The sequence below is a fragment of the Salarias fasciatus genome, chromosome 5 (genome assembly GCF_902148845.1).
Source record: "Salarias fasciatus chromosome 5, fSalaFa1.1, whole genome shotgun sequence".
Lineage (NCBI taxonomy): Eukaryota > Metazoa > Chordata > Actinopteri > Blenniiformes > Blenniidae > Salarias > Salarias fasciatus.
In genome coordinates this window covers 7,953,983-7,972,776 of record NC_043749.1, presented here as the reverse complement: position 1 = coordinate 7,972,776, position 18,794 = coordinate 7,953,983, and the positions used below count along the sequence as shown (strand labels likewise).

At 41.3% G+C, this 18,794-nt stretch overlaps 1 protein-coding gene across 1 annotated transcript; it reads right to left on the bottom strand.

The window, feature by feature from the left end:
- Positions 1–2,139: 2,139 nt before the first annotated feature.
- On the bottom strand, positions 2,140–15,317 carry pcsk1 (proprotein convertase subtilisin/kexin type 1). The gene is made up of 14 exons (XM_030091878.1): positions 15,038–15,317; positions 13,289–13,393; positions 13,059–13,181; positions 9,609–9,755; positions 7,986–8,062; positions 6,934–7,022; positions 6,139–6,311; positions 5,605–5,817; positions 5,385–5,485; positions 5,029–5,262; positions 3,844–4,001; positions 3,605–3,738; positions 2,981–3,142; positions 2,140–2,728 (listed from the first exon to the last, which is right to left on the bottom strand). Exons 1-14 carry the CDS (start codon positions 15,224–15,226, stop codon positions 2,303–2,305), a joined length of 2,331 nt encoding a protein of 776 aa, XP_029947738.1. The 5' UTR covers positions 15,227–15,317; the 3' UTR covers positions 2,140–2,302.
- Positions 15,318–18,794: the final 3,477 nt, after the last annotated feature.

Genomic DNA, 18,794 nt, shown 5'->3' with positions numbered 1-18,794 from the left:
GGAAACTGTCTTGAACTGCTTTTTTGAAATGTAGTTTTTTTTTTTTTAATGTATTTGTTCATTTACTCTGAATAAAGTAAGAAAAGAGTAGTTTATCAAGACTAAAACTATTAAGTTAGTTAAACTCTTGTGAAGGTCTTCTTGTCTGAAATGCATGCATGAAAACTGTTGAAATAAAATGAGGAAACTGATTGATTTAAACTATAAAAACAAATGAAAAGCAAAACAACTTGATTGCTGAGCACTCATAATAAATCACACAGGGTTCCAGTGTTCGTAGGCCTTGTTCACTCATCTGCTTTCTCTGGAAACACCAGTGTTCATGATGGAAAAAAATAAAAAATAAAAATAATAAATAAATAAATAAATAAATAATAATAAAAAAAGTATTTCTCTGAACACTGAACATTTCTCTGAGCACTGAACAAATTGCAGAGGATCTAACAAGTAAGTATTGCTTCTTTCTGAGTCCATTATAGCTGCAAATACTTTCATAAAGTGCTCAAAACAGTCAAGTTTCGGATTTATCTTGTCAGGTAATATGACCGAAGGATAAATTTACTATTCATATTATTATGGATGAGCAGTGTAGTCGCACTTGTGTACCACAGAATGTTTTAGTTCAATCCAACTACAAGAATACTAATGTGAGAGACTCAGATCGACTCAAGAGGTCACTTTGCAGTTTATTACGATAAATCTCAGAATTTTTTTTGTACATCCATAAATATTGGCGTGTGTAAACAACGTTTGACTGATGCACCAGCCAAAAACAGAAAAAGATAAAGAAAACAGCACAGGCTTCACCAAAGAATGGATAAATTACAGGGTGCATGTAAAGCATTTTTCCAGACGGCATCCTCTTCCTGTCAGCTTGTTTTCAGAGAAGTGGGGCAAGCAGTTGCAAGCTGCAGAACAGAGACTCTGCATTGAGGTTTCATAACAATTCATGTCATAAACACTTACACTAGCATCTGTAAATTGATCTACACCACACAGAGATGAGTATACACATTTATTACATCTTATATTAAGGCGTCCGACATGAATGTACTTGAAGGTTACAGTGCAGAGCCGCTGTTCTGCAGAGCTTCCAGAGGGAGATGGGACGATTAACCAAAAAAGAAGAAGAAAAGAAGACAAAGGCATTGCATTTGCAAATCTCTCTGTGATTTATAGAACTGTTTGTTTGGCAAAAAATGATGAAGAAACATCCTTGTTTCCTTTTGCACAATCACTGAATACATAGAAGCTTTTCCACAGCAGGATTTTGGCAGTGCTCATTTGTATTTACGAAAAGCTTCAGTGACTTTGCTGTACTTGAGCCACGAGAAAATAAACGGTTTGATACTGTATATAATATTTCATATGCTATAATGGAACCTTAGAAAAATATTTCATTTAATGCAGCATTGTAGTCGTACAAAATTAAAGAAATTGCACAAGATTAATTGAGGTTGTTTCAACTTTGGCTGTGGGATTTTATGTTTTTCTCTTTTAAAAAGAAAACTAATCCAATTGTATCGCATTGTCTGTATTTTTCTAAAATCAAATCATGTTCACACTCCAGATATTTTTATCTGTAATACTTTAAAGACTCCAGGAGACAGGTTTGCTACTTCCTTGAGCTTCAATGACACCCTGAGAATAAATATTATATCCACAAATTCAGCATTTTAAATAAATGATCAATTGAAAATCTGCTTTGATTTGCTTCATGTCATACTTAGGGTTCTGTTTTTGGGGAAATAAAGTGTTCTGCTACCATGTTAAGAGTACCGACAAAAATATGACAAATGCCAAAAACAGAAATAGGATTTTTGATTTGTAAAGTGGAGATTTAAGATGTCAAGTGTTTTAAAATAATATTACAATCATTGTCTCTGTTAAATATATAGGTAATATATAGATACTATTACAAAACTTAGATTCTAATGGTGGCATGCTTGAGCAGGCAATAAGAGAAGAGAGACAGTCCCACACACCGAGATTTCACCGTGTTTCACAGAGATATGGTTTGTTGCTCTAAATAGGCCTGGGTTTTCAATCATAGTTGCAAATTTGTGTTGGCTGATAAAAGAAAAGAAAGAATCAATTGGCAGAGGATGATGATGATGATGGACGAATTAAGATAAGAGTAGGTATGCAGCATTTGGGGTAGAATTGAGTCGTAAAACTTTCCTCATTTCTGTTCTAAAGCCTGGTCTTATCTCTTTGCTCTCTCTCTCTCTCTCTTCTCTTCGCCTTGTTCCTCTGCTCCCAAACCAACGCCACACGCCACCTCCCCCTCCTGACCAGGCTTTCACTCGCTAAAGTCGTCCAGCATGTCGAACAGGGCCTGCAGCAGCCGGTCATCTCTGTGCCTGTACGGCTTGGTGCGGTAGAAGCCGTCGCTGTAGTCACTGTAGACGCTGTCCTGCGCGCCCCGGTACTTGTTGATCATATCCAGGGCCTGGTACAACTTCTGAGGCGGGAGTCTCGTTGCAGGAGGGGAGAGGGCGAGGGCCGGCTGCTGCTGCCTCCTCAGAGCCGGGGAGAGCCTGGCAGAGGCCGGGGGCTGCTGCAGGGCCGGGGTCTGCCTGTTGAAGGCCGCCTGCAGGAGACGGAGCAGGGCCAGAGAGGGGGAGGCGGGGGGATCTGAGGCCTTTTGAGGATCCTTCTCTGAAGTGGAAGGAGAGGAGGCTCGTGCCGTCTCAGTTTTCTCAGGTGGGTGCGTCTGCGTGGGCTCCTGCATCACCAGACAGAGAGCAGACGTCATATTGATTAATGACACACACTGTGAGATCAAAGTGTTGAGCTGAAAACGAACACTGGCCATGTTTTCACTGTGTTCAAAATGCTGTTGGATTGTTTATGCAATAAAACCAAACATGAAAATGAGAAGCCATTATGATATGGAACTAAATTTCAGCCTTATAGATTAGAGACTTTGATATCAGGAGCTTTATCGCTCTCTCATCCCTCACTTCACTGGACTCACCTCCATCATGTCATCCATGTGTTCGACGCCGCGGCGGTCGTTCTGCACGGCATTGTAAGGGGTGTACACTCGTGGTTTCTTCATGTGTTCTGGTGTCTCTGAAGTCCCGTGAAGAATCAGCTTCCAGTTCAAAATCCTGCCTTCATTCTCCATACGGCCCGACTGAGGAGGACATGAAGGTTATTTTGATCGGAAGACAAAAAAAAAAAAAAAACCCTCAGCCGATATGTAGATTCAATAAATTCTTGTGCGCCACACAGACATAGATGAATGTAATAAAATGTACTCAGTTGCTGAATTTGACAACGATCTGTGATCCTCGGCTCCAGGTTCTTGTTCATTTTCAAACAGATGTTTCACGTTGTGCAAGGCTGTGATTCCCCTCTAACTCTTCTCTCACGCCTGCATCAGACATTGGCTTCTAGTTTGTCTTTGTTTGTTTAACCCTCATTTGAAACCACTGCTTGTTTACTGACCATGTCTTATGACCTATAATAAACTACTTAAAGCTATTATGTCTGAGTCCTGCTCTTGGGTCCCTGTTTCAGAACCATGATTGAATTCTTGTTTCTGAATCTTGTAGAATTAAAAGAATTACAAGCAAAATATGTAAAAGTAACTCACAGTATCTGTGATCTTCAGCATCCATTTACCAGCAGGATTTTCTCCCCATGTATGGACGGACATGAAGTCCCAGTTTCTGAAGCCGTTGGAGGATGTGTCCCTCTCTCGCTCAGCGAGCAGCACTGTGCTGGTGCCTGAGGAGAATTCAAAGGGGGCGGGTCATTTCTACGGCTCTGCTGCTGCTGCTGCTGCTCACATATGCATGCGCTCACGTGCATTAGCGTGTGCGCGTCTCTCACCGGCTGGGGAGGTGAGTGTGATGTGCAGGTCTCCTCTCCTGGTGTATTCGATGCTGGCCTCCACCTGCACGTGCTCCAGCGAGCGGACGGCGTTGTCCTGTCCCGCGCAGGCCGTGGTTGGAATCTCTATAGTGATCTCCCCCGCTGCTTTTAGCTCCCTGTGGGATGCATGAAAATAGCAACGAATGAGACACAAACAACTCTGCTTAACAACACAAGCATCTCACACCAGCCAAGCATTTTCTCATTTCACTACTTGCTCAAATCACAAATAGCTGTATAGTTTTTTTTTAAAGACAATTGCTAGCATGCATATTATTATTATCATCATCATTATTATTATTGTTATTATCTATTTGCAAAAATAACTAATCCCCGTCTCTTGTGAATGAAAGGATTTTGACGTTCGAGCTTGCATAAAGCTGGAAGGGGGGTGTATAGCACTAAGGCATTGACGGAAATGTCGAGCCAAATCCTCAGGATTAAATGGGGATGTAACACAGTAATGTGGAAACTGGGTGTCAGTGCAACTGAGTCTTTTAATCCAACGCAAATTGCAGAACAGACACTTAAAGAAGCACAGAGCTGTTGTTTCGGGTGCCAGGTATCCATACAAGTTTAAAAGACAAGCCTCTTTAGATATTTCACTCATAATTTGGGTGGAATTAATTCAAAGAAGCACAAGCTAGACATCTGTTGAAACAGCAGAAAAGGGACCGTTTAATCCCACTGTTAAAAAACGAGTAATTACCAAAGAGCTTTTTGTTCATGATTGAAATTAGAACAGTTGTCCTTGTCAACCCCACTCCAGGCTTAAGACTTGCTGTTTTGGTGACTCCGTTGAAACAGCAACAGATGCGTCTTTAGTAAAAACGCAGATGGCTTGGTAGTTTTGTTGGATGCAAATTGTCAGCAGAAAAAGAAATAAGGCTTTCTTTCAATCTCTAAAATGAGACTTTTTGTCAGAATGTGAAAATGTTGCATCGACTACAACATCAAATGTGGCTCATCAGTCCAATAATGATCCTCCATTGTTATAACACTTTAAGAGATTGTTGATTATGCACATATTGTGCATCAGATCTCCTCAACATATTGTCAGTATTTAAAAATTACTCAACCACATAGATCATGTACTAACATGACCAAGTGGAGCAGGTCAGGTGATGGAAAACCTTCGCATACCTCGGCTGAAAAGAATCGTCTCTGACGATGCACTGCTTCTTCTTTGGCACATGTTTCCAGGTGGCGGGGTCTGCAAGGTCCACCAGGGCTTTGGCATTGAGGAGACCGAAGCCAAAGCGGCTGTTGACCATCAGATTAGCTCCATTTTTCTTCCATCCTGGGTTATTGGCCAGAGGATCAAACTCTGAGGTCCAGACTACAATATGCTGCAGGTCTCTCCAGGTGAGATCAGGACTGACGTGGCAAACACAGGCAAGGATGGATGAGTTTTCAGGAAACAGACATTAGAATAAACGAAATAATCCAAGATACTGAACTGTACTGGCAACAAGTCATCAAGCTATCAAAGTACATACTTTTGTTCAAGTGCAAGGGCAAATATCCCAGCAGCCAGTGGGGCAGAAGCAGACGTCCCAGTGTGAGTCTGAGTGCACTCATTGTGCAGATCGGCACTCGTCTGAAAGCAGGAAAGCGACGCATGGAAAAGTTATTTTGTAGTTTAAAACAATCGTAAAACACATGGAATCGTCTCTTTAGGAACAACGTGACAGATTGTAAACAGGAGAAAACACTTACAATCCTCTGGTCAGTGTAGTCTCCGCTGCTGTACGCTGTAGCCAGAGTGGAAGAGCACTTCTCTGCATACCAGGGAGACAGGCCCTGCTGGGAGGCACTGCTGATGGAGATGGTGTAGATGCTGTCTGTGTAGCCATCGCAGTCACAGTTATCGCCCTGGCGCCCGCCATTGCCTGAAGCCCAGACAAAGATAGAACCTTTCCCACCGCGGCCCTACATGGAAAAAAATTGAATATGTGATGTCCAATACAGCATGGAAAAAAATCTAACATAAACACAAAGCTATAACGCCTAATTTAGTCCATGTCATTGTTTGATGAAGCAGGAATTCAGACAAGCACAGCTCATTGCTAACAACCTGAACTGATGGCATTTTGTCATTAAACGCTTTATTCTTAGCAGCTAACTGCATTGTCCTTATTGATTCTGTTCTCCCTGATTAACGTCACCTCTGCAGCTAATAGCTGCAGTCGGGAACCTCATTCACTCCAACATCACACCGGCTGAGGAAGCGCTGTCCGTCTGATCGCCTACCTTCTGGATACCGTATTCAAAGGCCTTCTGGGCCAGACGACCAGGACCCTCCACTGTCTTGCCGTCATCATTGGGTCCCCAGCTGGCACTGTAGATGTCCACGTGGTTTGGATTGAACCCGATGGAGCTCGCTTCAATGGCATCAGTCACAATCCCATCCAGCATACGAATCCCTGTGGGAGACAAAAAAATGTTTCCTTCATCGATGGTTCAAACTCACTGACATACTGTTCATGCTCCTGATGATTCCTGAGGATGAATGCAAAAAAATCAGATCAAAAAAACAAAAATTCTTAGTTTGCAAAGTCTACCAAACATTTTTTCAGGCTTGTAAAATGTTAAGTTGCCGAAGTCTTTAGGAAGGTATCAGAGCAGGTACCATTTTCAAAAGCTCTTCAGGTGTTGCAGCTCGAGTATGAAAAGCACAGTTCAAGTGGATTGAAGCTCAGCAATTTTGGAGAGTGACATTATGCAACCATCTGTTGTCATAATCTGACCTCTATCAGGAACTCTTTCTTTCATACATGCTTAAAAAAACCATGGGTATGCAGCATGCAGTTTCTAAAAGCAGTTACTCTGCTCATTAAAAAAAAATAAATATCTGCACTAAAACGCACTTCAGAAGTCATATTGCGATCTTTTTAAAAAATACAATTTAAATACAGTTCACTTGCGATGGTATTAAATAACCAGCCGATCATTTAAAAACATAACTAAGCTACATTTTGCTGCATGGCATGCACAAAAATCTATATGAAAGAAGAAAAAAAAACACAAACTAAACAAAGCTTTTACCTCCCACTTTGGAGTTGTAGGCCACTCCAACCCCACATTTATTGTTGTCTGCTTGCATAGCGATTTCCCCAGCGCACCGGGTGCCATGCCTGAGAGGATCAGAAAGAATTCATTGATACATTAGCTTTTGTTGTGTATTAAATACTTCTGACAAAACACACTCAGATTTTCTTTTTTCAAACCTTATCTTGGTTGGGATTACAATACTCCATTTTTGAAGATGTTTGTCTTGCTTTCTTATCCCAAAAGAGGTAAAGGATATTATGAGACACCACTATCTTATTTCATGACAGAATGTATCAGAATTAACTTAATGTTTGGAGCAGAACAATTGAATCAGATGAGAAGATCAATACGAGATAGATGGTTAAATCATCAGAGAATTTACAGATCACTGCTGTGCAAGGTGTGGGTCTTGCTGTAACATCTTTTAATGCTGTTGATTGTTTGGAGGAAAAAAAGCATGTTGGCTTGGTTTTCAGTTGTATCTCCAATAAACGTTTTAGAAGAGAACAATTAAAACGGAAAAACTGTCTGAGAAAGGAGCTCTAGGTTTCTTTGTCTCCCCTTATGAAAGGATGAAAAATATATTTACCAATACATTAGTTGAAATGTATTGCAATATATTGTAACATATACTGCAATGTATTAGAATAAATGTTAAATCTCATATATAGGAGAATATTGCATGATGTTTTCCAATGAACTGAAATATATTTTTGTTCTGCAGGGGTCTACTCTCATGCCATTTTTTAAGACTTTTATATTTAATGAAGTGCACGGGACTGGCCAGTTTCACACTGGATCATTTTTAGTGCAGCACGTGTTCTGGGTTTAAACTGCTCCAAATGTTTTAATGCACAGAGTCTCTCTCTTCCATGTCCTCTTTCTTGTACAGTTTCAGGAAGTGGAACTGGAAGTGTGTGTTCTGTGCCTCCTGTCCTGATTCAGTCTTTAGCCGGTGAATCAGCGTTCTGTCCGAGGTCACACGTTCTGTTTCGTTTGCTGCTCTCTGTCTCTGACCACAGGAGGTCAGCTCTAACTTAACTTACTTGTTTTCATTGGTGGAGTCGTATCGGGGGAAGGGGTCCGGGTCGTTGTCGTTGAAGTCATAGCTGGCTGCCGGGTCCTTCAGGAAACAAAACAGCACACGGTTAAAGTGTTTGCTGAAATGCCTGTGCACATCAGTGACGAAAGCTTCAAACACACATCCGTCTGGGCCTGACCTGTTGTCATGGTGACTCATATGACTGGTGTTAAGAGGCGAGAATGATGCAACAAAAAAAAAAAGAAAAACAAAGAAACACACAAACACACACACACACACACACACACACACACACACACACACACACACACACACACACACAGTGACTATTTGAGGAAGGAGTGGCTGTGGACAGTGATGTGTTGAGACTGAGAGTGTTTGAAATCTTGCGGTGGCCTGAGGCCTGTGTCATGAGTTGACAAACTGCAGGGTTGGTCTGTCCACAGTTTCATGTGTCATGACTGTTCTTTGTCACTGCTATCATCATTCCCACCGCATTGAGCAATACTGTCGAAATGAAAAATATAATCCTAATCAAATAAGAAGCTTGTTCATGCTATTAACCCTCTGAGAACCAATGAGAGTAAGGATGATGGTGAAGGATATGTTAAAACGTTACGATTTTTTTGATGTTTTTAACCCCTTAAAAAGAGGATGGCAATGATGAGGAGCAGCAGCAGGAGAAACATTTGGATTTAGGAGATACCTTTTTCCCTGCAAGATTTCTGAACCTTTTCATTAAAAAACTAAAAGCGATAGAATAATCAATATCAGCACTATTACCACCAAAACAAATCAGGAAATTAGAAATAAATTCCCCACCCAGATTCAAATCAGAGACATTTTCACTGAGACCACTCTCTGCTCCTGTTTTGTGTTATCTTCATTTTCGCAATTTATATAAATCCTATGCAAGCAGTGGCTGTCACAACGAGTCGCTTTGTGTCTTTGGAGCTTGTTGTTGACTCATAATGGTTACTTTTGAAGAAGCCTAAATGCAGGGGTTACTAAATATAGTCACGTTAGCGTTAAAAAATGCGAATAGACGCTGCTCATATGATTGCTAAGGATAAGTCTCGTCTGAATGATCCTCTTTGATTAATCAGAGCCAACTTAATTACAGTGGGAGTCGTTTCCCTCCGCCCTGTTGTCGTACACTGCTTCTTCTCTTCCCTCCCTCCATCCCTCGCTCTTTTCTCATCCTTTCTTCAGTGGCTGGCTTCTGAGTGCAGCAGGGCTCCATGAAGCAACACCACAGATGGGGCTTTTTATAAGGCTTTCAGAGTAACCCTCAACAAGATAAACGGAGCCAAAATGAAATCTTGATGAGCTCCCATCCAGTTGTGTCTGGCCCTTATTGGCTTTTAATCATCTCATTAGCCATTCAGACTGTCAGTCTCTCATTGGGGCTGTAGCCACTTCCCGAAAAGATATAATTAGTATCTATATAGCAAATCAATAATCATCAAGCTCATCATGAATGTAGGATTATTATTTATATTCAGTTATAATTTAGAAGTCTTAATGCTGTCTTTATAAATCGCCTTGTAAGGTGTCGCCAACAGTGTTGCTATGGCAACGGCAGATCCAGACGACGGAGGCTGTCTCCATGGAAACGATGTCTTACGTAGTTGGAGTAGATGTCTGTGTGGTTCCACTCCAGTCCGTCATCGAGGACGGTGATGACCACTCCTTTCCCCGTGATGCCTTTCTGCCACACGGGGATCACGTGCAGGTCGAGCTTCGGCAGCGAGGATGACGTCCGCGTGTCTTGCTGGAGGACGGAGGCGAAAAGACACAAATTAGATGTGAGGAATTTTAAAACCTCATTCAAGAGCTTTAGATGAAATAATTCACATGGTTGGTTTGATGGGATTCCCTGCCTCCTGGACCTTCCACTTCCTGTACTGACCTTTGCTGAAATTTATGGCTGTATTATCGGCTTTTGTCAGGAACCCTCTTCTGCCGCACGGCCACTTCCAGAGAGAAGTGCCACCAGAAGGTCATGTTATTCAGGCTTTTGTGTCACCCACTGCATCAGCTCAGCTGATTAATCTAACTTTCCAGATGCCTCAAAGAGCCAACACATGGCTCAGTGTTGAGTTTTTCTGGCTCCCTCTTGTTCAATCCCCCTGTCGTATTATTTAGGAATCCATCTCAGGGCAGGGGGGGCATCAAGCCTGTTCTAAATGGAAAATCAGCAGGGAGTGAGGTGAGTGAGTGAGACCAATGCCCGCAGACTGCCTGACTTGCCTTGGGAAGACCATGATTCAGAGCTGGAGACAGCTAAGACTAAAAAAAGAAGCGTGCTCTTTGGCTTGTTGTGCATTATGCACAGACACTGCAGAACGCCACCCCGAAGATGTGACTCATCCCTCTGATGTATCGCCTTTTCTCCCTCCTTGACTTCCTCCTGTATTCCCTGTTCTCTTCGCCATCCTCTCCACAATTGTACCTCTATTTCACCAGTGACACAGACATCAACGGAAATGCACAACAGACGTCTCAATTTGCACAATGTCTGCAACGGCTGCTTTTTCTCCAGGCCAGCTCAAACACACAGGTTGAGAGGTTTCAGTGTGATGCCGAATGATTCACTTGTTGAGGCTGGTAAAAGCTAAAGGGGCTTTCAGTAGCTTGCCATGCATTGATTTTAATGGTCCAGGACAAACACACATACAGCAGATTATGCAGACTTCTCTGCATCAGTTGCAGATGGAGATGCAGTTGCGGAGCAGAAAGATAATCCCTCGATACACAATTAGCACGGATGGTGAATTGCAAGGCTACTGATGGTCTCTCTCACAGACATATACTCACTCTCACACACACACACGCATGCACACACATGCAATCAGGAGGAATTTCAAGCTACAAGTATGAGTCACTCCCTGATTAAATTCAGTTATTCACCCACTCATGCTGGATAGACAGTCATCCAGCTCCCCCCCTCTGCCACACGGCTCCAACACACTTCTAATATCAGTTTGCATCGAGTCTGCCACCAACGCCGACATGTAAACGTGTCCATCCTCTCTGCGCTGCTCACACTGCAAGTTCTCATTGCATTTTTCCTAACTATCACACTCTTTTCCTTAATATCTTAGTCTTCTCTCAATTTGTAACAACTGAAGGTAAAACATGGCATTATCACATGGAGGGTAATGTGACAGCTGACACCACTGTTTTCTCCATCTCTGTATTCTGCCCTTGCAGAATGGAAAGAGGGAGAAAGCACCACGCTTCAGATAACACAGCCCTCACAGTGACACAGACACTGGCTGCTGTGGAAATACACTAAGCGGCACTTTAAGGCCAATTCCATTAGTGTCATCATCCCTCATCGGCAAAAATGATTCATCTCAATTTGTTTTCTTATTCCAAAGCACATGAGTCATGTTCAGTTAGTGCAGGTGCAACAAAATCGATGCTAAGAGAGCCTAAAATGAAGCTTTTTCCCTCCCTCTCTCTCTCATATGCAGCCTTGCTATATATCTTTGATGAGCATTCAGCGAAAACAATTTGAGAGCAGTTAAACCATTCATGCATGTGACGTCAAATTACATCATTTCGACTATAAATAAAATCAATTGTGATTGTTACGAGTTAGTAGTAATTGCTTATTGAACGTTTTTAGCTGCACATCGTGACACAAGCACAATGAGAAATCCCACAGAAAGGAAGCTAATAGATATAACATGTTTGTGCTCCCGCAGCACAACATTTGCCAATTTATAGGATCATCGTCACAAATCTGTTACAAAATATAACCAGTGAAATCAAAAGGCAGGGGATGGATATGTGTTCACCCTCAGAGAAAGAAATGAAGGCATTTACTACGTTTTAACATTTAAGCACACAGCACACATTTATACATGAATGTTTTTTTAGCTGCACATTAAAATTCAATATAACTCATCACTTTTGGGAGATAAAATAGTCATTGCATCCCCATTTCAGTAAACAAAGCCAAAATTACAAACAGCATCTCTTCACAGTAGAAAGGTCTCTGTGTTGGTCTGGTAATGGGACATCATGTGACGACTTTTTCACTTCCAGAAACTGGTCTTTTGATTTCCTCAATCTACACACACTATTGCAATAAGAAGAGATAACACTACACAAGGGTGAACATAAAACTGTCCTCCCCGCCTTTTTCAAGCTGTGTTTCTGTCCTCAGATTCAAAACAAACTTCCATAATTAATGAAACTGAAAAATACTTCACTGTCAACACGTGATATTTTGTCTATATTCTGTTGAGAATGAAATCCAGCATATTGACATGTGCAAATCCTTGCATCCTGCTTTTATTTACATTGTGCACATTTTATGGGATTATAATTTCATGTGCGGAACATCCATGTTTTCAGAGATCACGGTGAGCTTATGAATTAAATGAATAAAGATGCTGGGGTCATCTTCCGGTCAGGATAAAGTGAACGTGTTGGTAATGAATCTGGAAGCGGATCCACAGCTGTGACAAGCTGCTACTACTTGGCCTGAATGGGCTAAACCATCCCATTCAGGATAGATTGGGACTTAATGCAGTGCATTCTGCTCTACTCCATCCCACTGGATTATAGTCTCTCCACCCCTCTCATCGCTGCACAGGACTGTATGACCAATTAAGCAAATGGCTCTTTTGGCGAGAACTGCTTGAAAACATGCTATTGTTTCATTGTTTTCATGTTTATTATTTACTCATGGAAGATGCTCATGTCAACATAGAATGCGGATGCAATTACATCAATAACAGTGCTATTTATGCACTCATCCCAAACCATGCAATTTTGTATGCTTTTACAGACTGATGCACCGCTTGAAGTGGGAGGAGTCTGTAAAGATGGAGCAGTGATTGTGTGGAGCTGTCCAGTACTGACACGGCTTTAGTATATAGGAAACAGCCAAACCAGACTAAAATAGAACAACACATCAGCAGCATGGTGGAAATGAACCCACACGTTTTCATTTAATTCTTTAGTTTGAATAACTCTCAATACGCCCACAACAGCTGTGCATATATATAGTCAAGGCTGTGCTTTCTCATGCAGCATTCAAGCCAAACTGAGGCCTTACCAGGTACCACTGCTGGTTCCACATGGGGTCATCAAACAGCTTGTCTGCTGGGCAGTCTCGACACTCCCTGAGGGACGCCCGCTTGTTGCGTCGCTTCTCGTACTGCTGTTCTGCCCACAGCACCTGCACAGGTGAATGAAGACGTTAGGATTTTTCTTTTTCTTTTATTACCACAAATCAGACCCTCTTGGACAGAATAAAACAACAATAATGGGAAAGAATCCACTCACCCGATCATCCTCAGACAGCTGCCTGGTCACATGGGTGGCGCTGCGTTTCATTCTGCTAGGATGATTGCGGTGTTTGAACAAGAAAAGGTCTTCCAGGGCCCCAATCTGTGGAGAAAAGGCAAGATGAGGGCCAGATGGAATGTTATGAAGCCAGTGCAGTGACATGACACCACCAGTCAGTCACACAAAAGTTCTCACAAAAAAAAAGCCATTTTTACACTTTGAGCCACAGTTTTTCATAAATCACTTCTTAGAGATCAATTTAGCAGCACATGTTCAGTATTCATAGATTTCATTTAAATTAATTACTCCCAATGAGGCCATAAAATGTAGACAGAGCCTACAGCTGTGTTTGCATTACGTCTTTGAGGAGATTAACTTATTTCACAACCCTGTACAGAACCTGGTCTTATAGTTATGAAACTAATTGACTTGACTGTTGAGCAATACTAAGCATACAAAGTAATGCAGTTGTTAATGAGCCTGCTAATACTGCCTGAATATACTGAATAATATAATTTATATTGCAATTAGTAAAGATGCTTTTCACAATTTTAGAGAAAAGGTTCGGTATCACTAAAACTCCATTATGCTGCTACAATAACGGTTAAATCCGCAACTTTTTGTAGCAAAGGCAAAGATTTGAGTTTGTAGGTAGATTTTGAAAAAAATCCCTTTGGAAATTCCTGCAAAAGTCTCTCATATATACAGTAGATTTTAAGATAGGCTTTTCTATTTTCACAACTTACATGTTACACTGTTAGTGGACTGAATTCAAGACTGTAATGATGAAAAATAATATTAGATCCAATTGAAAGAAATAACTTCCTCAATTATATAATTCAGGTTAAAATGATACATATTTCAGGTTTATTAGAAAATAAATATTAATATGAATATTTTTATGTTTTTGTAATGTTAGAATTTATATCAAATTATTAGAAAATGTTGTTTTCCAAATAACTGTATACAACAGACATTGATTATCACAACAATAATGACTAAAAACGTTGATAAACATGATATGAGTATAGAAATAAATTTTCATTGATATCCTCAGGTTTTGAGATACACCTGGACAAGAAACAGATAATGGCTGGTGGCGAAGACATGATATTCTTCGGTTTTTGGTGTCTCATATTAATAAAAATATATCTTTAATTAATAATAAGTAAAAGCTGCTAAGTGAATGAGACACGGTGTATTCTATTATTCCTTACAACATCGGTATTGGTTGATCATTGCCTGCTGATGTTTAGAGCCACAGGTTTCATAAGAATTAATGAGCTGGCCTTATGATACAAGCTATAAGCCTAATATGTACAGAGCAGTATGTGGAAAGAAGTGTACAGAAGAGGGAAATGAAAGCCTGATTCCCAGTTAGGAGGTTATCAGTGGTGTGTAAACAATGAGTCATCGTTAGAATAAATCCTCCTATAATTTAACTGGGTGCTGAAAAGCACGCAGTAGAATGTCTTCACCGGGACAAAGCAGAATAATGGACGCATTTATGGTCCAGTCTGTTGTTAGAACAATGTCTATTTTAGCTGTGGGGTTTAATGAACATTTCATTATCAGAGCCGTTTTCTTTTGAATTAAACAAATATGAGGCGTACAGTTCATTCTATTTTGATGCCATACCATAAAATGAAATTAGTGATGGATTATAGCCTCTTTAAGAGTGGATTCATCTTTTCCCCTTCTCCCCCCCGGTGAGCCGGTGCTCCGCTGCGGGGCGTTGGTGCCTACCTGTCGGACCAGGTCGTAGCCCAGCTCCCGGGCGATGGACTCCGCCGCGGAGCGCCCGCCGGGGATCTCCACTGCCCACTCGTTCAGGTACTGTCTGTCCCGGAAGGAAGCCGCCAGCGAGCGGGGAACCACGGAGCAGAGGACGGCAAAGACACAGCACATCACCGCTGGACGACATCTCACTTCCATGTCAGAGGAAATTGAACCAGATGAGAAATAAATCAGTTTTTACAAAACAGCGTCAGACTCCCTCTTGAGATTAAAAAAAAAACAAACACAAAAAGCAGCCAAAAAATAAAAAAAGAAAAGACTGAAAAAAAAAGGAACTCCCAGATGTGAAAAGTGTGCTGGTGGGAATGAAGAAATGTTATTTGTTGTCAGGTTGATCGTGAAGACGCTGCTGGCTGTGATGGAGGGAGCGTGAAACTGAACTGCGCGTTACTGCTCTGCTGAGGAGAGGAGAAACCGAGAGAGGGGAGGGCTGGTGTGTGTGTGTGTGTGTGTGTGTGTGTGTGTGTGTGTGTTCTTGTATTTCTATCCTTGTTGGGGCCAAATGTCCCCACAAGGATAGCAAAACGTGGAACGACGTGCCTTGTGGGGACCTTTTTCCGGTCCTAAGTAGGAGAAACAGTGTTTTCTTGACCATGTTGTTGTTACTGAAAAAAGTAAAAGTGCAAAAACATTTCTTTAGGGTTAGGCTTTGTTGTGGTGTGGGTTAGGGTTAGGGTAAGGGTCAGGGTTAGGGGCTAGACATGAATGGGAGTCAATGGACGGTCCCCACAAGGATAGAAATACAAGACTGAGCGTGTGTGTGTGTGTGTGTGTGTGTGTGTGTGTGTGTGTGTGTGTGTGTGTCGATGGGGGGGGGTGATCACACGTCAAATTACTGGAGCTCTGACGTCAGTTTGGCGTCTACCTTCGGTAAGATTTGAGTTCGAGTCCCGGAGGAGCGAAAGGACTAAAAATATCCCAGTGTTTGTTCCTGCAGGAGGAGGTGGAGCAGGAGGAGAAGGAGGAGACAAGGGGACGGAACAATGCACAAGAGTAGAATAAATCTCATGTGATCATACAGGAAAGCGTTTATGATTGAGGAAGACGGGAAGATGCCTCTCTCCTGCACATCCTCCACTGAACCTGGACGTCGTGAAACGATGTTGTCGTGATCGTGTAGACTGTGCATGCGGCAGACCTGCTGCTGGCTGCCGGTACCGGGCTGTGGTCACATCAGCACCGGGATGGAGAACAGAGACTTCAGCACCGCGGACAGCTCCCCGACCGCACCGCAGATAACAGCTACGTAAACGCAAAAACACACCGACCACACTGGAAAATGATGACTTCCAGCAGGAGGCAACATGTCTTAACCGTGTGGTTAGGATGAAACAGCAGGCTGTCATTAGCCTTTTGATCAGGATATGTGCAAAAAACTGAAATATTTTCTGTTTAACTTGATGAGTGTCGAAGATTATTAAACAATAATAGCACATCATATTTCAGAATTTGCTTTGTGAAACCAAAAGTTATGAAGGATTATCCGATAAAAAGGGTGATTTATCATTCAGTATTAGTAATTCAGTCAAAGCAACAACATGAATAGCACCTGAACTGCTGATACAGCACAGTAACACCATACTATTACGAAATCATATAAAAGGTAATTACAGTTATTTGTCTAGTTGTGGGAGTTTTTTTATGACTGTGAAACATGAATGTTTTGTGTATGTGATCCATAGGCACATAAAACAACATTAATAGAATACACAGCTTATTCAGATAAAATGTTTGAAAATTGGTAATGCTTTTCTGTATACATGGTAAACATGTGTTAAAATATGGACCGCAATAATAATATTATTTTGTGATTTTTGTGGTTTCTATCAGATGTTAATTTACTTTGCTCTGTTCATGTAATGCACAGACTATTACAGTAGTTAAAATATTTTTTGATGTCATTCAATTATATATTATATAATCATATATTTGTGACATTTCAAACAAAAAGAAAAATCACAAAGAGGAATGACACACATCAAGCATGTCTGATCTTTAGCGCAAACACTAATTTGGAAAATATGAAATATGATCTATGTGAGATGAAAATACCCAAGAAGAGTGCACAACACATGAACGAGCGGAATATATAGATTTTAAAAAGTGAATTGTGTGGCATTTGTTGTGATACATCATGATATATGATTCACCTGACAAAATCGTTGAAGTCACAAAGCTTTCAGAAAGAGCATAAATGCATACAGTAGATTGGATTTGGATGGATGGATGGATGGATGGATGGATGGTTAAGTGTTACTATTCTCTCAATATGCTCTTTTTGTGGTTGGATATATGTGGGTTAGTCATGACAATGGAATTCCAGCAAGGAGACTAAATGATTTTCAGAATATTCTCTCTTTTTCTTTAACTATAAAACATGTTTCTTTCTTATGTTGGTGAATATATTAATAGTAAATTGCACTCAGTTATTTTTAGCAGTAGTATTGTCTACCGCAGTTACATTCAAGTTGCTTACTGATGGAAATAATGTGCCAGAACATCCTGATTTTGTGTGTGTAGACTGATGCCATTGAGGTGAAAGTGCAGTCAGAGTGGCTGTTGTTTCTCTCATTTTCATACACAACGGTGGTTGTGTGGTTCATCTCAGACAGACTGTACTAAGTAGGAGCAAAGAAACACAACAAGAGCACGATCGGAGTAAAAGGTTCTGCAGTTCTCATTCCTATAGACGGTCTTGCTGTAATAGTGAGCTTGTTCATCATGAGTTAAATTTGTCAGAGCTGGTAATCACTGATACCTGCGGTTGTCTGGCCATGTGCAAACAGGTCTGCACCAGATCTGCAGTATAATCCAGCTTTACCTAGCAACAACTGTTTGCTCTGACCGATACGCTCTCTCAGGCACACAGAAACCTGCGGCCGAGGAAAAATGAAGAATCACTGTTGAACCCGGTTTTTAATTCAGCCCACTGAATATTTCACTTTGTTTCCTTAGAATGCCTTCATCTTATGCCCTTAGCTCTCAGCTGTGTGTGAGTGTGTGTATATCCCTATAATGCTGTGAGATAGCTCATCCAGCCATACATATTCCACTGTAGCTCTCACACCGACACACAAAGCCAACGCACACATCAGTGTCATCAGATGAGATCAGAGGTCTGACCGTATTTCGTCAGCTAATTATTTTTCCAGCTCCTCGGCCGCGCAGTGGAGGAAAGCACAGGCTTTTAGCTGAAGGGTGACGCAGATGACGCTGGAGGAGCCACCTCAGCACACAATAATCCAAGCCGAATCAATTAGGCGCGGCTAATAGATGTGAAGACTTCAAACGCAGTTCCTGCTTATCTCACGGTCCATTAAAGGCAACGATGTTCTGCATCTTCTTGACAGTTTTCATCGTTACTGAGAAACAAGACTTACCTAGTTTAATGTGCTTGCTGTATATATAAGAAACTGACTACTTTTAAAAATCAGATTGCTTTCAAATAAAGTTAAGACTATATTGATGTTTGGTGAAAAAATAATATTGACTGTGAATGAAAGAAAGGCACGCTAGAGTTACCATGACCAGAAAACAAGTGGTTGTGAAGTAAAGTGACACCAGTGAATATGATCGATTTAATCCCATGACACTCGCAAACCCTGTGAAATCTCTTTCCTGTGACAAGGACACGTGGTTTCCATGACAACCTTCCTCCTATTCTGTCTTTATTGTAACTGAAACCATTAGGAGCCCATCTCTAGAC